General features: G+C 41.8%; 1 protein-coding gene across 1 annotated transcript in view; it reads right to left on the bottom strand.

The window, feature by feature from the left end:
* Positions 1–4,465: 4,465 nt before the first annotated feature.
* The window catches only part of AGBL1 (AGBL carboxypeptidase 1), a 342,670-nt gene continuing 324,392 nt past the window's right edge, over positions 4,466–22,743 (bottom strand). Inside the window, exon 23 of the mRNA XM_088063318.1 lies at positions 4,466–4,554. Coding sequence (XP_087919444.1) covers positions 4,479–4,554 — 76 coding nt within the window. The 3' untranslated portion in view covers positions 4,466–4,478. The remainder of the gene's footprint in view (positions 4,555–22,743) is intronic.

The following is a 22,743-nucleotide window of genomic DNA, read 5'->3' as shown; positions in this document are numbered from 1 at the left end:
GAGTTTGTACATAAACAACTTGTGAGTGCTCATCCTTCAGCATTATTTTCTGTGTATTAGTCACTAGTCATGTGACTTCTTTTCCTTGACAGGGACAGGGGGGGAAAGGAGGGAAACTCTTAAGGAAACTCCCCATGGAAGACAGAAGAGCATATTTTTCACTGAATTCATCTCATCATCATATAAAATTTGGGAACAGCCAGGTTGTGTGAACTGCATGCAGGAGACAAAGCCACCAGCCAGCCCACCCAGCCTGGGGAGAGTGAGGTTATGACTGAATGCACTGATCAGTCAGCCCAGGAAATTCCCCTGCCCTTCTATCAGAGAAATTAAAATGAACCTTTTCCACCATTCTCTGCTGCTCCTTTATCTTCTCTGTCTCTTGTCTTGGCTCTGCATTCTGGAGCCTTGAAACCCAACATCAGGGACAGCCCTAATGGTATTTCCAAGCTCCTTTATTTTTATTTTTTTTTGTGTTAATAACAGTGAAACAAAACCCTCTGACTGTGAGGCCTTTGGTGCAACTTCCCTGTGTTCCTCAAGTTCTTGCTGGTTAGAAATAGCTGCAAACTGTTCACCAGTTCCACCCTGTCTTTTCCCTCTGTGCCCATTATATAAGGCTGTTTTGATAAGCCTGTGTGATGAAATCATATACACATATAGTACAATAATAATATCAACCTCATAATGACTAGGGAGAGGATAAAAAATGTCGGCTTTATCAAAAAAATGATCTCTTTTAACAACAAATTGTAACTAATTAGACTTTGAATGGGAAATCAAATGAAAGTGCATGAAGGCTCAATTTTCCATACAGCTGACGTTCTGACCTTTTTAGGAGTGGAAAAGAAAATTATTTTTAATTAACATGACTAATCATTTCCTGTCATTTTCAGATAATTGGCTTTGTCGAAAAAAATGAGCTGTTTTGGGGGGAAAACTGGGGAGGGTGACAGTGGCAGCTCTACTGGCATGTTTAACCTTTTAGATTCTGCCTGCAAAAGGAATTTTGAATCCTTTTTATCATGATGAAAAGGCTTTATATGGAAATTTGGTGCCCTACGCCTCTTCCTTTCCATATGGCTGATAGAAATTAATGCATAGGGAAAAATTATTTGACACACTGCTAGACTTCTTTCACTTTGAACTAGTCCCTTATTTAAAAAATACAGAGATGGTTTAGCTAACAAACTGTTTTCTGGTACATCTTCAGGTCATGCACATGGTCTGGGACAGAGGGTCAAATCCTGGAGTCCTCAATAAATTCTGCTCCAGCTAGTTGGGAATTTGGCTTGAGTGAGTGTAGCCAACTTTTATTCTGACTGAACAACAAGCAATTGCAAGTGGCCAGACCAAGTGCTGTAAAGACTGTTTCATTGTACCTGCTTGCTGGAAATGTGAAAATTCAAATCCTAGGAAAACAGAAATCCTAGGCCATGAAGTATGAGCTCAGTCTCTTAAGCAGCAATGAAACCTGGTGTGTTGGAGCCTTTCCTAGGCAATCGTTCTGAGGTTTTAATGCACACTTCAAGGGACAGGCAGAGTTGTTGGAGAGAGACCAAAGCAAAGCAGGAAGATCAAATGACTGAAACACGACCTGCAAGCAAAGACTGAACGGGCTGGGATCATTCAGCTAAGAGAAGAGAAAATTCAGTGGGGAACTTAAGTTTTGAATAACATTAAAAAGACACTCAGAAAGGCGGTAATCTGTCCTCCACTTTCAGTTAGTGGGGTAAGTAGAAGTGAGAATAAATTGCACAAAAGTCTCAGAAGAGATATTAGGAAAAAACTTTCAAGTGATGAAGAGAACAGAGCACCAGGAACTCAGTAGAGTCCCTGCCTCTGGTAGTTTTAAATGGGACAAACATCTGTCAGGGATGACAGGAGGACAGTTCACCCTGCCTTGGGGCAGGGAAATGGATCTCCTGCTCTGCTGAAGTCCCTTCCAAATTCCCATAATTGTACAGGGCAAAGCATTCCTGTTTGATATCAGCAAGCAGGATAAGGCTCTAAAATAATGAGCAGGTTTTGAAATAGAAGGAAGACACGAGCATATAGAAGGTGAGTAGCCATCAACATTGGATGTAAATGTAGCCACAAAAAAGAAAAGTCACCCTTGTTAAGCAACTGGGTCAATACTCCCAGAACCTTTGGCCCAGCAAGGAGCTGCTGGCTGTAGCCTGGTGCCTGCTTGTGCAGTGCTCTGCTGGATCAGGATGCCCAGAGGTTTCTCAGGCTCTGGGGTTGTTACTGGTACAGCCATAAAATGTTTCCTGATGGTATCAGTTATCTTTTGGCCAGTGTGGACTGTGGGACCAGGCTGCTGGCATTCACCCTGGTGTCTCTTGAAATGACAGTGATGGAGCCACGGACACAGAGAAGGAACAGCTCACACTGTTACTCCTTTATTCAGAAAAAAAGGGAACTAATTCCATGACTCTTTCATTCAACCCTTATGAAAAAATAAACCCAGAAAAAATTTTGTTTATATGGAATTTATACTTCATGTAAAAGAAATATCTTTGACTTTCAGTTTTTTCAATCCCCTTTTCCTCCTGTTGGCTCCACTTACAGAGCACTCCAGCTTCAGTAGGATGGGGAACAGGCAGGATAAATTCCTAAAATATATAATGGCAGCAACTCCTGTCCTGTCCTCTTATTTAACTGACATATTCCATAGCTGAGGAATCCCCCATTTTACTGATATCAAAACCCTGTAGTCATTTCTATTCATGAAACAGATCAGAACAAGTTCCACTAATGACTAAGAGATGTATTTGGGAGTGAAGAATTCTGCAAATTAGCAATCAAACACAATAAAAAAATCAAAGGTACTGCATTACAAAATATACTTTGTTCATTTATTTTAACAAGTATCACTTATTTTCAATTATTTACAGTGCTAGTTAGTGTGCTTATAAAGTACTGTGGCATATTGAGTTAAAAGTAATGGATTCTTAGTGCTGGGAAATCTCAGCAGAGCACTCTGCTATTAAACACTGGTAGGAATGGAAAGGTAATGTTATGGTGGGCTGCTTTCTGGGCTTATTTTGCTTGTTTTGGAGCACTTTTTTGATGGGGTGAAGCTAATTGGGTCTGCAGATTAGGGGAGTTAAGAATTAGTTGAGTTCTCACAGTGAAGAGTTTTGTAAATTCCCACATCAATCTTTATGTCTTCCAGCTCATCTCTCCCTTAACAAATCCAGCATTCAGAACCTTATTTCAGGGTGTCCTTTCCAGTCTGAATTCTCTGCCTTTCTTCAGCTGCTCATCATTTAAAGACAGTTATTTTTTTGGCATTTCATTTCCTGCTTTTTTCCTCCTCTTCTTGCATCTTTCATAGATGGTGATAAATGTGAATAACAATGTGCCCAGTATGAAAGACAGAATGTAAGACCCAATTCCATTCGATTTCTCTTTTATTCTAACTTTAAGCCTCAGGTTTGCCCGTGTCTCACTCCCCCAGACCTGTCACCTAAATTAAATAGTGACTCTTAAAACTGATTGCTGTGAAGAAACAGATCTCAGAAGCAAGAACGTAATGGCATCTTAAATAAAATTTCCTAATAATTGTTGAAACTCATTTAAATTTTATTCCCCTCCCCTGAGATATGGAAGCAGCTCAATGCTAATCAGAAAAGGGAGAAAAGTGACCTTAATTTCTGATGATCTGTTTTCAAAATCCTGTTGAAGGCAGCAAAAGGCTCTAATATTTTGCACACCATGGAAATGGCAGAGGAAGAGAGGGGCGGACAGGCAGGGAATACTGAGACACTTGTCTGCTTCTGTGCGTCACTGCTGACACCTGCTGAGGATCTGCCTGGCACAGACACCTTCCCAAAACTGGGAAAGGGCTGGCTCCTCCAGCCTGGGAAAGGGAGTCCCAGCTTTCATAGCAGGAGGGCCAGCTTTCCCACACTGGGAGGAATGAAGCAGGTTTAACAGCAGGGAAAAAGCCCAGCTGTCCAGGTTGGGGAGGAGAGGCTTTCTCCAGCTGTAGAATGCTTTTTTGTTTGTTTGTTTGTTTGTTTTCAGTATTCAGGTATTTTGCCTGTTTTTCAATATTTGCTTGACATCTTGATAACCTGAGGGTTTTTTTTTCACTATCTCAGGCTCTGAAATAGATGGGACTGAGCTGCTTTTGGACCCTGGCCAGGAGAGAAGGGATCAGCAGCAGGTGATGCTGTAGTCAGAGCTGATATAGATTCAGGTCAAGGTTGGTTTAGAAATTAAAGTGACCAGCTCAAGCAATGGCTGTTTCTTTAGCACATCTTGCTGGCTCGTACGGGTTAATCTGGTTGGTGGATTCCTGCCAACATGTGGGAGTTGCTCTGGCAAAAAGTGTGGTTTTCTCACTGTTCCTGCTGTAAAATGAGGAGTTCTCACCTGCCATAAACCTTCCTGCTGTAAAAAGCTGCTCAGCACAAGGAGATGCCCAGCAGAGTTATCATCGTTATCTGATGTGACACAAGAAGCATTTAGCAGGAGCCAGCTTCCTCTGGCATGGTGATACAGTGAGGATTCTGATGGACAACTTGCATTAACATCATAGACCTGGGGAGAGGAAAAAAATAGAAGATAATTTTCTCTTTAAATGGATGTTTGATAAAAGAACAGAGGCATGTAATGACTAGATTTGCTTTGTTAAGCAAGTGTCCAGAGTATTTGCATTTTATAATTGTTCCTGCAAAATTTGGTGTGAGCTGAACATCAGCTTAGATATCCTGTGCTTCTCTTTTCTTCCTGTGTGGAGTGTCAGAATGTTAAATAGCTTCAGTTCCTTCATGCCAGGTTCATCTTGAGCTCTGGTCATTCTTGCACTGGGTGGCAAACCAGATGCCACCCCACTTTCAGTGAGGGTCATGGGGAGAAGTCTTTAAAGAGCTATCCCTGGGGATTGTGCAGCACAGCTCATCCCCCTGCCCCAAACAAAACACACCACAAGTGTCAGAACACTGCTCCCTGTTATTAATCCCACTGAGATTCAAAATGTTGTGCTATTACTGCACACACAAAGATATTTGAGGGTCTTCTGATTTCAATTATGATTATTATCTCTTCTGAGAGATGTTTTCTCCGCTGTTGGCAAATCGGCTCTGGAACAGCAGCAGACAGCAGTAAATAGTGCTGTTTGTATTAAGTGTGCACTCCTGCTGGCCTCCCCTGCCTTCTTGAGGACCCCTTGCTTTGTCCCCCTCTATGAGAGATGGTGGGAGACTCTAAAAATTTGCTGCAGGTAGCAAGGATCCACATTTAATTTACATCATCTTTTGAACTAATTAAGCCAAGCCAAAGTCGAGATTTTCACTTTGCAAATGCCATCACTAAGAATTTTTCTCTAAAGAACTTTTTCTAGCTGTGAAAACAAGTCAAATACATTTGTCCCAGGCCTATCAAATCCCATCCTGAATTTTGCTGTGTTCACAGCAATGGCCAGTCCTTGAGGGCAGCATGTGCAGTTCATGGAAGCTCATGAAAATATAATGCTATGGGAAGAGTGAGCAAACTGCTGTGTTGTCATTGGGAAGAGCATGGTGACACTGGACAGTGTGAATTTTGAGTCACCAAACCACACTTGGGGTCATCAGGGGGCCCAAATTTATGTATGTCCTTCAGGTTCCTGGCACACCATTGTCCAGAGCACAGCTGCTGAGCCCTGAAACTATCTAGGAGCTCTCCAGGGGTCCCAGACATGACCTGAGAGCCTCGTTCCAGCTCCCAGGGGACAGACAACCACGAAATGACCAGATCAACTCATCACCTCTCTGTTTGTCTCAGCAAGGCAGCCAAGAGCTGAGCTGGCCAGGAACAGAAATCACAGGTAGACAACAGAAACACAAATGACTAACAGATGCTTGCCCTGCCATTCCACCTGGGCTGTGGCTGAAGGGTCAGTCCACTACATTCTGCAGGATATATGTTATCCTTAATATTAAAAATGCTGAATATTCAGTATTCCTGATTCTTGGTGTCTGTCCCAGTGTGTCAAGTCTATAATCTCACAGCTACTACAACCCCAGTTAACTCATTGTCCTCCTGCTTTGAGCTGTGAGCTTCTCTGTCTCCCATGACCACGCCCAGAAGCTTCTCTCCCACACAAATTTAATATTAGAAACACTTTCAGTTCAAAATTACTTCCTACACCTTCCTTGAGATGTCCCTTTCCTGGGGTGAAGCATGAGAATAAAGGAAGGAGGTACTTCCTAACCCCAAGGCTGCCACTCCTTATGAATGCTTTACAGAGCTTTCCTGATGCACATTAAGCTTGCTGTGGACTCTTTAAATCTCAAGAACATTTAATAAATGGGGAATTAGACTGATTAAGTCATACCAGAGATGAATTTCTTACATTGATACAATCTCCAGTGAGCACTGTACTTCATTTAATAAATGTATTTATTAAATACATAAAAGAGTTGTAAATGGAGCTCTTGTCTTGCTGAACCTTATTAGCTTCATCCTTATTTCACATTTATTTTCTTGAGATGAGACAATATTTGTTAAATCTTGAACACGTCATTGCAAAATCCACCCATGGTTTATTCAGACTGACTCTAAATATTAAATTTCGACATTTGCTAGACCTGGCTCCTTGTTTAATCTACCAAGATCTCTAACAAGCACAAGGAAAGATTTGCTAACTCAAAAATAACTGTTATTGAATCTCCAGTGGGTTTTTAAAAATGTATGCAATATTTAATAAATTTGTCCTAATATTTTCTAAAATCTGTTTGACCGCCATTAAAAATGGGGCAAAGGAATTTGTTGCAGTCCCTTTTTGGATTCATGCAAAACATCATAAATATACCAGAAGTTCCCAAAATCCTATTAAATTGCCATGTGAATTTTCTCTTTCATTTCTCACCATTGTTGATTATTAATATATTTGTGCATAAATAGCAGCTCTCTCCTCCAAGGCACTGCATCACTCCTGTCCTACTCACTCCCCACCATCAAAATTCGGCTGGTGGGAAATTATAAGTCACTTCTGGAGCAATTCTGCCACGCCACCCTTGAGATTGCAGCCTGTAATTTTTTCAGACCTTTGCCGGGAATGTGCAGATTGCCTTGGTCAGTTTTATACATCTCCTCTAAAAAGACACATTCCAAGAAAAAGTAATCACGCTGTATCCAAAGCAGAAACAATGCTTCCCCACCTCTTATTATTCCAGTCTCTTTCCAGACTAAGACAGACAGAATAACAAACATTTTACTTAGTTCTCAACCTGCATTCAGAGCATTTTTATGTCTCTATCTAGTTCCAGAATTTCTGGGGCAGCAATCCCAAATTATGTTTGGCCCAAAACCTCTGCCAACTTGTCTTGCAGATCACCCTGCATCCTGATCATAAAATTTCACTACAAAAGAGAAAATTGAAAGCAATTATGTTTTTGTATGCTTCTGTACACCACTCCCCCCAGCCTTTCAGAACCCAGGGATGGGGGAAGCTCAGCCCAGGAATCCTCCTCCGGCACATGAGCAATATAGAGAAAGTGACTGGGGAGGGGAAAGTAGCCTAATTTACCTGCCCTGTGCTTCCAGCCTTCCCATTTCAGGGCAGTTACCTTGAAAACTGCTCTTTTCCATGACAATGAATGCAGATCCCTCCTTCAGTAGGTCTGACCTTGGAGCAGGTAGCAAAGGGCAGCAGATGAGATGTTCAAACTCCCAGCACCAGAGATGGAGTTTCAGACCTGCTCAAGGCTACGGTGGAAATGAGCTCAGCCACCTGAATCCTGTCCCTGTTTATCAAGAGCGAGGAATATCCCTCTGTGGTCTTGCCTGGCACTCCAGGCACAGAGGAGATTGTAGGAATACAGAGCTGGGCAGTGCCGTGGGTCACTGTGTGAGGACTTGTCCCCTGAACAGAAGGTGCAGTGCAGAGAGAAGTGGATTTTGTTGAACACTTCAGAAATGTAGGGCTGGGACAGCCAGCAAAGCTCTTCTGGGAAAGGCACTGGCAGAGCTAATTTGGGAGCAGAATGGGAGGATTCAGCTCTCCTTACAGGAGTTTCATAGCAATGCTATCAGACTTCACTTTATTGCTTATCAAAATCCTCTTACAAAAACATGGTGCCAGTATATTATTTAATATGAGCACTCTGATATGACAGTGAAGAAGACCAGACAGGCCAGACATGAGAGATAACTTGGCAGTTAAAGCTGCTCCTAAAAATAAAGACACAGATTTATTAAAGGGTTACAGAGAAAGGGTCTGCAGTCCAGCTGATCCCATGTACAGGTCCCACATATTAAACATTTGAGTTTGGGTTCAAGTAAAGTTTGCAAGTCTCTACAGATTTGTAAGTTTGCCTGTGATAATTTGCTACTGGGTTCAGGTTATTCCCCTACTGATTTATAGTCCTGGATGTTCTAAGCAATATTTATTGCATCAGATAGTAGAGCCAGCTTTCTGGAAATGCTGGTACAGATGACACAAGCCTTGTACATTTGGGGATTTTTAAAATATTATTTATAATGTGGCAGAATTTGGGGAAATTCTTGAGAAAAGCAGCAAGGATGATGTAATTACAGACTTTTAGAAGTGGTCAGTGATTTTTTGAGCATCTGAAGAAAAGCAACTACATTATTTTTGGATAAAGGTGGGCATTATCACACTGAAAATCTGCTCCTTTTCCATGTGAACAGTGTCAGGAAAACATCACAGAGAGATGCAATATATGAATCTCCTTATGGAAGCCTAGACTTGTGAATTATTAATAAACAAATAAACAAAAGTAAAATAAAAAACCACAAAACACACACACACATGAATTTAAAAACCCCAAAACAAGACAAAACAAAACAAAATAAATACAAATAAAAAAAATTTTAAAAAACCAAAAAAATTTTAAAAAAACTCCAAAGATCTCAGACTGTTTATATGCTAACCCTGTTATTTATCATATGAGCTGTTTGAGCCTGAAAGGAATCCATGTCCCAGCCAGGCATAATTCTGCAGTCCCTATTAATACATGTCTGTGTATTGAGCTTGATGAATATAGAAAGTCTGGATACACAGCTCTGAGCTCCTGTAGGAGGAAAAGACAACTCCTCATCCACCTCTGACCAGGACTGTATTTGAGACACAGCTATTTAAGAATCCATCTGTAATAGCAGGCACAATTTAATTCAATTCAACAGCCTTGTAGGATTCAGAAACAAATAAACAAACCCTTCACTTCAGTAGCATTAGAATTTATCTTGAGGAAAGCCAGTCTCATAAAAAATGAAGCAGAAAATCAACAGCTAAGAGGGTAAAAAAACTTTTCCTATGGCATGAAAAGTATAAATGGGTTTGGCACAGCCATGGATTTAAAAAGAAAAAAAAAAAGAAGAAAAAAAAAAGATAAAAAAGATACTTAAAGTAGAAGATATCCACTGAAGAGCAGAAATTGGGCCAAAAACAGGAAAACAGAAAAGAGCTTGCCCAAGTTCAGTGTTAATCTGTCATATAGCAGGGCAAAAAAGATTTTCAGAAACAGCTCCTGAGAGGCAATTGAAGTCACAATTCAAGCACATCAGAAACAAGAAACTTGTCAGATATTTTATACTGGCAGTTCATGACTGGTGTGTAATGGGTCCTCAAGAAAGGAAAAGCTGAAGTGGAAAAACCTAATAAATTCTTTTATCAGAGTTCAGCAGGGAGGAGGTCAGTAGTTTACAAGGGATGAATCTGAAGAATTCTCGATTTGAAATGCAGGTAGAACAACTTCCAGAATATTTTTTCACAAAGTGAATGGTAACAATCCTTCCAGACCAGATAAACATAAAATGTTGCACATGAGGAAAATCAATTTTAATTGTAAACATATAGAAATGGTTCCAAATTAGCTGGAATCTCTCAGGAGTTATTTTGGAATCACTAGGAATTTTTCTGAAAAAGTCAATTCAGTGCTTAGCAGACATCAAGAGTATGTTAGTAACAGTCAGGAAATATCTAGAGTACAAAAGAATAAGAGGCACTGCTAGAATTACTCACACTTTGATTATTCTGGCTGTGCCATCTCAGACAAAAATTCTGTAGAAATGGAAGGGACACTGAGATAGCTGGAAGTACAACCAGGTGGGTATGGAGAAGGTCCTGGGCACAGAAATCAAAAGGCTGGGGTCATCATTTTGATGAGTAAAGGGTGTATGTGTGGTTATATAAATCATAAATAGCACAGAAGGGACTACATACAATTTTTCACTTTTTCTTCTAAGGCAGAAACAAGAGGCACTGCATAAACCGATCAGACCACAGATTTAAGCAGAGAAAAGAAAGCCCTTTTTCATACACAAAGCATAATCAAACTGTAGAGCTCATTGCCCAAAGTATAAATGGGTTCAAAAAGCAATTAGACAAATTCATGGAAGAAAAGTACATCAAGGGCTTATTAAACACAGTGAAGTGGATCCAAGCTCCAATTTGGGACTCTTTAAGCTGCAGATTACTGAAAAATGAGGAGAGGTGTTGACAGGGAGTTTTCTTTCTCCGCTTTTTTCTCTTTCTTATTCTCATTTCTAAGCACCCACTACTAGCCATGGTTAGAGGGACTGTTCTGCTCCAGCTGGACATTTGCTCTGAGTCTGGGAGGTTGCTCTTAGGCTGTTGTCTCCCCTGTTGCAGGGAATATACAGGAATAATTTCCATTAGCCCTCAGCCTTGCTTCTCCAAGATTTCTTCCTTTCTCCCCTTGCAGTAGTGTGGGGAAAGCTGCTGCCTCTGTAGAAGACCTCCTGTATCAGCCAGGTCCAAGGCACAGAAGTTTTCAGTGGGGTGTCTCACTGGTCCTGCATTTTGCACTTGCCCAGGAGCCACCAGCACTTTCAGCACTCACATGAAGTCAGGGAGAAAATTCTCCTGAAGCTGCCCTGGGCTCAGCACATGGATGACAGCAAGGGCAATAGGAGCAGGGTGGGGATGGCTGATGGAAGAGCTCCAGGCTCACTATCCCAACCAATTCCCCAGGGATCAAAGTTTGGCTGCTCAGACAAAGCTGGTGTTCAAAAGCATTGTTTGGTTTGTCCACTCCCAGCTGATCAATGACCCTGAGTTCCATTTGCAGACCTTTGGAGGCAGAGCTCCCAGGTCCCTGTGGTGGGCTCAGAAAGTGACGAATACATAGAACTGAGGAAACCTTTAAACTCCATACCACTCTTATCACAGTTAATATTTGGAGCCACTTAATCATACAGGGGCTTTCAGTTACTAAGGTCCTTTTAATTTAGAGTGAGAGCATGTGGTAATTAGCCTTAACCAGGTCATTGATCTTAGGGGAATACACTCTGTGAGGATCTACATCCATCTTACATACTTGAGGGAGGGAAGGGCTGATCAGCTTGACATCTTAGCTCACAGTATTAACAAGGCAGGTTAGTGCTGACCTTCTGCTGGGGCCCTGCACACCCAGCTGGCCATGGAAACACGAGGGCATCTCTCCCATAAGCCCCATCATTCCTTCAGATTCAGCAGCAGCAGCACTGCTGTGAGTGGAGGGTTTTCACCTTTACCTCGCTGTGAGCACAGAGATGTTCTCCATGACCTGCCAGCCCCTTCTCAAGTACCGCCACAATTTATGAGCTGTTTCAACAGGAACTTTGCTCTGTCCCTGATTCCACTCCTCCCTGGGGCAAACCTCCAATTCCAGGTCAAAAACCTGCTGCCACAGCAAGAGCTGAGATGTCACATGTTGTGCTCTCCAGCTTCCCATGGGCTGCAGGGGTGCAGATGCAGAGAACCCAAGATGAATAAATCCATCTCAGCAGCGTGTGCCTTGCTTCAGGCATGGAGGGAGAGAGGCCCGGACCAGGCACTGTTTCACACTAACATTTTCACAGCCAATTTCTTCAAAATGTGCAATCAAATTAGGCAAAATCATTCAGCACCTGCCATTTCATCGCATGAGCCACTCACTGTGACCATGCCTGCTCTCAGCATTAGGCTGGAGCCCAAGGTGGAGCAGCAATCACCATTCCCTATCACACACCAGCTATTAGGGCTTGTTCAACATTAGCTTTGCAACAGTTCTCACTGGCCTTACATTTTCAAATTTCTGCTTGGAAAGCCTCTCTTCTGGTTTTTTAAGAACTTTTTTTTTTTTTAGTTTTCTTTTTGCAAAGTTGGCTCTTTAAGAAACTCTGCATGGACTAGTATCTCACTTTCCCCTTGCAGATTTTGTGGAAGACAAAGGGGAAACAGACTGGACCTCTCCCCCACCCAGATTTTCCACATCATGCTGTTGCTATTGCCAGGTTGTGATGTTTGTTTTTTTTTCTTTTCTGGGTCTCCTGCCAAACATTTGTCTGCTTTGTCAGGTTTTTTTTGGTTTTTTTTTTCTTTTTCTGGGGAAAAAAAAAAAAGCCTGTTTAATTTTAGCAAATGGGTTTTTCCACTTCAATAGCCTCAAAATTTTCCCTGGAGAGCTGTAAGCCCTTTAAATATATTTAGGTTGCCAGATTTCTTATGTTCTCTCTCCAGGAAGCCAATTTTGTTTCTAAGCTCTTGAGAAAGGGCCAGTCTCATATTTTCTTGCACTTTGAAGCTCTTGTACACCACCTTCCCTCTTTTTTCTTTCACAGTCCTCCTTAGGTTTAGCACTTGTCCCTGAGGTAGCACAAAGGCCAGAAACCCTTCCCAGGCTTGTGTTAAGCTCCTTATCCACTCTGGGTCTTTCATCCTGTATCCATCAGCAACTCATTCTGGTGTTTCATGACAACCATCCCCACGTGCATTGCTGTGCACCAAGCTGAAGACGCTAACCAGGACTAAATGCTTCAATGGCTGTGTGCCCTGCTCTGATCCAGAAGCTCCATGGGGAATTTTCTTCCCTCTCTCTTTTTTTTTTTTTTTTTTTTTAACAAAACCAGCGCCTTGGGAAACTCTGAACAGTTCATGATCTCACTTTGCCTTCATCAGTTCTTGTGAAAAGCAAAGATACTCACTCTGTAGCGCCCTCTTTTCCTACTGAACATCACCACTGAAATGTTTGCTAAGTGTTGAAATCCCAGAATAAAATGGGATCCTGGGACCTGGCCAACCCCTTACAACCCAAACTTATTTTCCAGATATCTTGAATAGTTTTAGTACAGCTTGAACAGGATTAGACAAAGATGCAGTGTCCAGCAGGTCTCACCACACACATGGGGAAGAGCTGGTTCAATTACAAATGGAAAGTGGTTCCAGCTTGCAAGCTGAAGGCAAGGCAGCTTGTGGTGTCTGTAACTGAACCAGCAAATGAGTTGTGTAATACGTGACCTCTGGGACAAACACAAGTTCCTTCTTCAGACCTTGGCAGGTTTATAAACAATGCAAAAGAAAAAGAAGAAAAAACCCACAGCTGAAGCGTTCTGTGATGACCTGAGGAGAAGAAAGATTCACACTGCTGACTGACTGGCTTCATGCAGAGACCGGAGCAGTGTAAGTAATGGATCTGCAGGCTCTGGGGAGCAGGCATGGCTACTCAATAAAAAGTGCTGTTTATTTTACAATCAACAGTTCTAACACAAGGACTCTCAGGTTCTCTTATTCAGGATGACAAATTATTCCTGGGATCAATGAGATTCCTTTTTACTGCCCCCCTATTTCACTTACATTAAAATACGCACTCCTTGACGAGCTTAAAGAGCACCTTTGCAGCCGCTAATTAAAAACATGTTTCACACGTTATTCCATAAATATGTCAGGACTGTTATTACCCCAAGACAAGCTTTCACTAAGGCAGTGTCCATCTGGTGTCACTAAGGTGCAGAGGGGATTTAATAAAGCCAAGGCTGTGTCTGGGAACGGAGCACGGGTGTCCTGATTTGTGCTCTAATGAGCGTGTGTTCATCTCAGAACCTGACACGGGGCTGCACTGTGCCAGGAATGCTTCTCTGGTCCACCCAGCACCCTGAGAATGGGGAAATATCCCCCAGGCTGGACAGAAAATGAAAATTCCATTCTGTGGGAAAGGACAAAATTTCCCTGGCTGCTTTATCTATGAACCAGGACAAGTTAAAAAATTTATTTATTTATTTTTTTTCTTAATGAATATTTTCTTAATGAAAATATTTCAAAAATGTTTTCTTTCAGTCTTATCCAAACACCCAGCCATGATATTGTATTCCTTGCAAATCCATTCAAATAATAATTCCAGTGCACTCATGTACGTAAAAGCATGAGACCTGTTGCACTTAAAATCCCAAGGCTCTGCCTGGTGAGCCTGGAGCTCTGCAGCATGACCTTGGACTTGAATGCTAAAAGAGAAGCTTAAGAAAGAGAAGGTTGCAGGTGTAATAATGGCAGGAACCTGACTACTGAGAAACACAGAGCAAAACACAAATAGGATTAGCCTCCATGAAATCTAGATGACGGCTGTGTAATTTATACAGGATTCTTTGGCTTGTCAGCATCGTTCTTGTTTTCTGGGCTCCACTCCTGTTATCTCAGAGCAGGAAGGCTGTTACAGCCCTCCTGCCAGACCCAGTAACCTTTAGTCAGATTTAAGAGTAAATGACTGTGGGAAATGAAGATTAACACTCTGGGGACAGGTGAGATTATCTCATTGCAGGTCATTATAGTTTCCATAAATTGAATATATTTGTCTACGCATGCACCCACTAATGTCCAGCAGATCTATAGCACATACATACATGAAAGGCTTGGGAAATATTTAATCAGAAGGACTTATTGTATGGGCCTGTGAGCAGAGCTCTGTGCAAGAGGACTGTCTGGGAACTGCTGATGGAAATGCAGTGTGTGTGACAGATCCAGGACCTGGGCCCTTAATTCTCTCTAGTGGAAAAACAAAAATGAATCAACCAATAATTAAAAACTGCTCACCCCATTTATGCGTATTCATATTATAGGACTGAAACCCTGAGTACAAACATTCCCTTTATTCATGTAAAAATTGCTTCCACAATGCAATTTCAGTCATCTGATTTTTTTATTTCCAGAGGGGAGGTGGGAAAGTGAGCAGCAGGATTGATAAGAAAATTCCCTGTTGCACCTGCTTGCCATAGATTAGCGTGCCCTGTGCAATGTCATGGGAAACTGAAAAGTTCAGAATTACAGAGAGGTGACTTTCTTCTGTCCCCTAGACCCACTTCTGACTCTGCAGTCTCTCTTCAAGAGGTTTCTTTCTCCTCACTGGCCTTATTTTAAAAAGTGAGAACTTGAGGATTATTGTACAGGAGGAAAATTGAACCCTGAAGAGGAATCCATCCAAACACCCTCCTCTGGGGGGCCTGGGATCTCCTGCCACTGCCCACAATGGTCTGTGCCTAGAAAGTGCAAGAGCTCTGCAGCTCTCAGTCTTGATCTGGGTCAGCAGATCCCCCGGTGCCATGAACAGAGGGACAGGCACAAGTCATTCGACAGTCTCTCAGCTGGAGCAGGGCAGCTGCTTCAGAGGGAGGCAGAAGCTTTGAAAATCAGGTGGAAATTCTGAAAGGACAAAGGAGATGGGATCCAAACTGTATCATCTGCTGACTTTGTGAGCTCAGCCCCAGGCACTGTGAGCCCCTCATGCTGCCAAGGGTGATGTTGTAAAAGAGGCAGAAGTTTAAAAACAGGAATGCAATAATACAACCATGCAGAGGCATTGCTTGTGACTGGAGTCCTCAGTTTTGGCATTATGCCACTGCCAACTGAGAGATTTCCTCCACAGGAAGGAATATGATCTGAATAGGACAGGAAAGCAGTAATGGGAAGTAGTATTCTTCCAGTGTTAGGCAGCTGAGGCAAGCAAAAAACTCACACCTCTTTAGTGAGTCTGTAACAGAATTTGGATCGTCATCTACCAGGGCATCTTGCAATATTTAAGCCACAAAAGCAGCTTCTTCCAGCTTTCTTCCCATTGAGCATTGAGTACAAATGCTCAGCCAGTGCTCATCTGTTCTGCAGAGCAGACTGGCCAGCTCAGAGGAGCAGCATTTCTCACGAGACTCACACTGCTGCTCGGTCAGAAACACCTTCAGAAAGTTGGAGAGTCAGGCAGGGCCCTGGAAAAAACTGGCAATTAATCCCTTAGGTTCATCTTCCACTTCACCTAAACAGAGACTTTCCACAAGAGCCACACACATCAGCCACACTTCACTTAATGCTGACTTTTAATATGAGTCACACATGGCAGCAGCTCCATGCCAGTGTTTCCAAGCCTCCCTCCATAGAGCTGGCTTAGTCACAAGTGCTCATATCCTCTCCTTCCACACCAAGGAGCAGATTTGTTCGTTCTCTCTGTCCATCTTTCCTGTCACACTCTTCTCCATATTCTCATTTCCCTTAGACGAGAAAAGCAGCACAAGGACAGGGCACGTTTTACCTTCTGCTTGCACTGAGACTGAGCTTGTCTTCAGAGCCTGGTGCCTGACAGATCTGAGCTGTCTCCTGCAGTCCAACCAAAATTAGAACAGAGCCACCCATCATACTCACTGACCTTTTCTGAAACTGGGGATAGAAGTGGTCTTTTGAGCCAATACAAATTCATATGGCTGCTACTTCTCTCTTTCCTGTCTCATTTGCAAATCTTGTTTTGAGGACATGAAAAGAGGTGTGAAGATAAATATTGGATATATCTTACCTGCAAGCTCTTTTTCCTTCTGTGTGTGTGTGTATTATTTTGCCAGTCATAGCTCTGAGCATGCTGATACGATGAAGAGGATATCTGGTGAGAAATGTTATTGATAGTGAGTGCCAGGAAGTATCAGTGAAGATCTCACTGTCTGGACATCTCCCTGAATCCTATCAGAGCAATCTGAAGTTCTAACATCTGTGAAAGTGTGCTGGAATGCTTTCAGAGACAGACTCCCTCATGAGCAGAGGTGCATGAATAAGGAATTTTTTTTGTTTATTTGCTTGCAGCTCTGGAAGATCAGAAAAGAGATTGATTTCAGGGTAATCCAAAGCACATATTTTAAAAACACCCTCATCAAACAAAATGAAAACTTGAAAATTGCGGTCATTCAATAGAAAGATTTTTTAGTGAACTAAAAACTAAGTTTCTTTCAGCTTTTGATTTTTTTGTTGGTATATACCCAAAAATTACTGTGCCTTTTTTTTTCCCCCTTCCAGAGCATTCAGTTTCTTGAGTTAAAACTGATTGAATTGATCTACATTAATGAAATGTCTGGATTAAACCCACCAAACTGTATTGAAACAAAGCAAAATAAAACCCCTTCATTCAGAAATTCAGCCCTATCAGAAAAAAACTTCTTGATGCCATTTCACTTTTCTTGTTTTATTCAGCTCGCTATTAAAATAACTAAGGTGAATCATTATCCAAAATTAACTCTAGTTTAGTTTGGGAAATAAATAACTTCCTTGAATTCATCTTTATTTTACCTGAACACTGCTGTCAGCTTTTACAACAGGCAGCATATTGTCTTCCTTATTTAACAGAACTTTAAAAGAATCAGAATTGGCTTCTTAAAGCAGAGAAAAGCAATTAACAGGGCCATGTCAAAGACAAATGTTTAATGGGATGTGATCACTTAAAATCACTTAATTCTGTGTCTGGCTGCTAAATATTGGTAAATCTAATCAGGGCTGGCAATAAATAAAATGTTCGTGGCATCAGCAGTTCTGCCTGAGAACTCAACATGGAGAAAGTCTCTTTATTATCAGTATGGAGAAATTGTTGTCTTGAGGGCATGGGAAGCTTACACAAGCATCCAGAAACCCAGTTCTTTATTCATATCCATAGCTAATACTCTCAGCACTTTTGAATTTGCAGATCTTGGCTGAAAATCACATGTTAACATGCTCTTTGCTATTATCAGGGTGGGATATTGACTGCAGAGGTCTAAACAGTAAACACCATGGAAACACCTTTGCCTTGGCATTTCCAAGCTCTGCATGCAGAATGGGAGTGGGAGGCACAGCAGCAATCAACACATATATTTTAGGTTATCCATACTCCCCTCCACCCCTCTTTTTCAATCTGAAAAGGTTCTTGCTTCCTGAAGTTACATAAAAGGATTGGTGGAAAAAAACTTCAGGAGTTTCGTAACTTCTCCTTTCCCAGACACTGAGCACTGGAGCATGACTGGGGCAAATATGGCTGGAGGGGCAGCACAGGCAAACCAAAAAATTTTAAAAAATCATTTTGATAAGAAAAGTTACAGAAATAAACCTATTGAAAGCAGAGCCTTCTCTTCATCAGAAAGACTCCAGAACTCTCATTCTTTGTTCATAATATGCAGTTGGTTTAATGGCATCCATAGAGCTTGTCCTGTTTGGCCTTGTTGATGTATCTGAGATTCCAAATTGGTCCAAGAATACCCAATTTTTAAACAAAAAACACCTGGCTGTGCTCCCCTTTGGTTTTTGGGCACCCATGAGCAGAGGAAAACCAGAGCCACGAGCTAAGCACCCTGCAGTGTGAAACAGATGGAAGATGTGGCAGGAGATGAGGCCCTCATGGAAAACTTCAGAGGAGGTCAGGGACAGACAAAATGACAGAGCCATTTGTCCAACCTTCAGCTGTGGCTCTTGTCCCCTGGGTGTGAATGATGGACAGCTGCTGGGTTCCTGCAGCCCTTTGGCTCTGTGCATGCTCCACTCACCTTCCTGGCCATGCTGGTCACAAGCCCCAGCCTGCTATCCCATTTAAATCAAAATATCACTGACATTGCCGGGACTGACACAGCAGCCTGGACTGAAATCAGCTGCTGGGCTCACCAAGCCCAGGGGAAGAGCCCACCCAATCCTCTTGAAAGCCAGCAATGCCAGCACCAGTCTGAGAACTGTACTAGCATTGCTTAAAGGATATTGTAATTTACTGTAAAAGAATTAGGAGCTTGAGGTCAGAAATACTACAGCTTCTTTACAGGTGGGAGAAAAAAGACTGGCAAAAGATTAACAGAAATGCTCTCTACTGAAATAAGTTTTTTTTTTTTTTTTTCCTAGGTACCTGTTAATTAGGATAAAAGTAGGAAACACTATCTAACAAGGTTCCTGGGAGCAGGCTGGAAAAAGCCTTAATGAATTCAGCATTACGAGATGGTTCCTAAGCAACAGAACATTTCAGCTGAATATTAACCCTAGTCACAAGGAGAGAAAAAAATGGTCTCAAAAATAACCCAGAAGTCAGTTAATTAAGACAATGTCTCTTCTGTGCAGAGCTACTCTTGGACATCTTAAGGCAAGCATTGTTTGGGTAATATTTGAATGAACTTCTGGCTGACAGATTAATTTCAAGGCTTTTTAAAATTAATTTGCTGCTTTAGTATTAATTATAATTATGGCTGTTTATAGTAAAGCACCTTAGAAGATGATGCAAAGACCAACACAAAAGTGTAAATCCTGTAACTTTAAATTTTTTAAAAATACACTCCCACGAATGTACCGTCCCTGAGTATGAACCAGCCACTGTGTATCTTCAGGTAGGAACGAGATGAACATTTCAAATTAATGGTATTTGGAGTAAGAGCTGGAGAGTTTAAGAGATGAGAGGAACAACTCAATGACTATGTAGATGTTTGGCTACTACTGTGCAGTTGGATGGGTTCAAGATATTACTTAGTACAAAAAGTGGGGTAATGTACTTGAAAACAGGTTATCACAGATGTCAAATATCAACTGCCTAAAGGCAAGAAATTAATCAAACCATGGAAATTCAGTCATTTTCAGTCATGTTATCAGTCTCAGACAAGAATCATAAGTTCATCACTCTCTTCTGTGCCTGACCAGGATTTAATTTCTAAAGTCATATGAAGGACACAGCTTTTCATCCTTAAAATCATAACTCTTACTCTTTGAGTATGCAACAAAGTTTTTGAAGATGTACAAGTAAATCAATTAATTTGTTTATGAAATAACATTAATCATAAATTCAGTCCCTTCAAAGAAGAGCAGCATCTAAGGCAATTTCTTTTTTGTCCCAAACGATTTCAAAGGACTACAAATACAAACTCACGTAAATCAAAAAATTGCAGTACGGGCTTATTTAAATAAATTACGCTGATTGCTGTATTGGAGTTTGTGTAATTGTGTGGAGGTTACCAACTTTCTTCTGCTCCACAACCAAGGGAAACCCAGTTTTAAGCTAGCAGGGAACTGGTGAAGGTTGGGACAGGGTCACTGGTGTGTTTTGGCAGCTCTGCCAAAGTGCAGCTCAGGTAGGAATTACTAGCTGGTCTGTTTGCTGGCTGGTCTCTCAGGGCAGTGGTTCACAAGCTGTAAAATTTCTGAACCAGACAAGCAAATCGAGCAACTTCTCACAATGTGAATTATTAAGAGTTTTTTAGTTTCACTAGTAAGTTTGTAGCCTTGAAAAGGCTGAAATTCAATGTGAAAATCTCCTTTAAAATGAATTTAAAAACGTACAATGTAAGGCAGAGTCTGTATGACTGTTAATCTGTAGCACTATTATCTAATAACAGTCTCCTTGGGTTTCTTTACCAGTTTTGTATGACATTTCTGATAGTTAAGGGAAAATAAAAAAAGAAATTAAAGCTGTTCTTAGAGAAAAATGAAGCTAAAATGGAGTTTAAATTGCATCATGTATGTAATGCACAGGTGAAACTTTTTGAAAGTGACTGCAAATGGTCCCCAACCCAAATCTTGAAAAACCTGCTTCAGAATTAATCTACTGGGGAACAAAAAACCCAAGTAATATTACATTCAGGTAGGAACAGGAAAGGTGATAAGTGATCTCTACTCTCACTGCAGTGCTGATACTTCAGTGAAAATGTGTGAAACATAATTGAATGGGTCTTTAAAGACCATCACTTAGAAGCTGATTATATTGAATATCTGTAAGTGTAACCACCTCCTTATTTCATGGTGTGACAATGGCTAGGCTTGGATGGCTCAATGCTTCCTCATGTGTCTTCTGAGAATTGGAGCAAAAGATCTTTGTCCATGACAGTGCCAGGATCAGCTTTGGGCTGGTGTTTTTCTCCATTGAACCCATTTCCCCTCATATCTTTCCGCTAAGTACGGTTAGATGGTGGACAAGACACGGCCGCCTAAAAATGTCTTGCCTTGATTCAGTGCAAAACAGGAATTTTTCATGCAGGGCTGGAACAACTTGGATCCAACGGGGTGCACAGCCCCACAGGCATTTCCCTGACTGACATTCACCCCCTTGTTCTGCAGGAGGTGGTGAGGGAGGAGGTGGCTCAGGTGAGGTGGAAGATTCTCCAGGGCAGGGAAGGAAGCTCTGAGCATGGCAGCGAGAGATGTTAATTGTCCTCTGTGTGGAACTAACTCTCCAGCCATCCCAACAGCTACTGCTGCACCTAAATCTTCCCTTTAATGGGCTCTCAGGGAGCGAGCGGCTGCAGCCTGAACTGTGCTCGCTGCTACATCAATCTTCCCCTCGTCACTCGCACCTTACGCAGCAATCCCGAGGAACAAGTGTAAGAGCAGAGCTGCTCGCCCTGGTTGTAATTCCCAACCCAGAGCTGCCTCCCTGATGCTTGGAAAAGGAATTTGGAGAGAGCATCTCTTACAGTGGACAAAACCCAGTGGAATGGTCAAGAGAGAAAACAGGATTCTGGTCTGGACATCAGAAAACAAAAATATCTCTGTGAGGGCAGCAGAGAAAGCAGAAGCAGCTATGAGTTTCCAAGCAGGAGGCAGCTCTCGATTTAAAAGGCTAATTTGATGCATCAGGGACATGTTTTGGCTGTGAGGATCCGAAGATCTGTTTTGCTTCTGTGTTTTCACAGTGCCCAGCACAAGGGGATTCTGGAAATAAGCAGCACTAAAAGAGAAAGTCTGAGAAAGGAGCAAGAGAAGGAGCTCATTGGGAAGAGTAGGGGGGAAGGTTTTATTTCCATGCACATCAGAGGGTCCTGCTCTGAGAAAGAGGTTTGGTTATTTATAACTGGCCAGGCATGCCAGCCATTTGATCAGGGATCTGAAGTGTGTGTACACAACTCCAATAATCCGGTAATTGTCTGTAAGAAGTGAAGAGTCAAGGTGAACAACTTTCACCATGTGTTGAAGGCTTGAATTGATTCCCTTAAAACTTCCAGCTAAACAGTCCAACTGGCAAATATAAACTCACAAAATACTTGTGCAAACAGGGAAAAAAAAAAAAATCAGTTGATAGATGATACTGTTTACATGGAATAAATTCTGCTTCTCTGCTAAGAATAAGGTTCACAGCGAAGCAACTGATTTCACAAGAGATAGGTGGGAAGTGAGCTATTTTTTCCCCCCTGTGACCAAATTACACACTTTCCATTCACACATCTCGTTGCAAGAATAACCTTTCTGCAGGGATTATTTTTTAAACAGTTTAATTAATATTTCTGTTTGTCTTGAGTAGTTCTCAGAAACAGGAGAAAAAAAGAAAAAAAAAGGAAGACAGTGTAGCAACACAGAAAAAAGAAAGAAAAGCCCAGCATTACTTTAACACTGACAACAAAAGTCACCCTTAGATGAATTAGTGATAAACTCCTGGGTAAGACTTCAGCTCCATATGGTGATATTTGATATTCATCACGTAGGATCGGACAAATCAACTCTACATCCTGCAGTACCTGCGGGACCCGGCCCTGCCTGTTTAGTATTCCACTGCGACCACCTGTGAAACACTGCCATTGTCTCTCCTGATATAAATAAATAACTCCAGAATGCCAAACAGAAAGGGGTGGGGATGGGAATGATAAATTCTGAGTCAGAGGCAAGCGTGTAAGAAGGGCTGTAGCTGTGATTTAGGGGTGCTAATGAGCCCTGACAGAAAGAGCGTTGGCAGGATGTCCTGCCTGATGAAAACCAGGTGTCCAAGGTGCTCTGTGAATTCACAGGTTCGTGTCTCTGGA

The sequence above is a fragment of the Pseudopodoces humilis genome, chromosome 16 (assembly GCF_049639895.1).
Source record: "Pseudopodoces humilis isolate 2021_Gansu_Grassland_sample_001 chromosome 16, ASM4963989v1, whole genome shotgun sequence".
NCBI lineage: Eukaryota > Metazoa > Chordata > Aves > Passeriformes > Paridae > Pseudopodoces > Pseudopodoces humilis.
The sequence above is the reverse complement of the archived record's forward strand: the minus strand, read 5'-3'. Positions and strand labels throughout refer to the sequence as shown.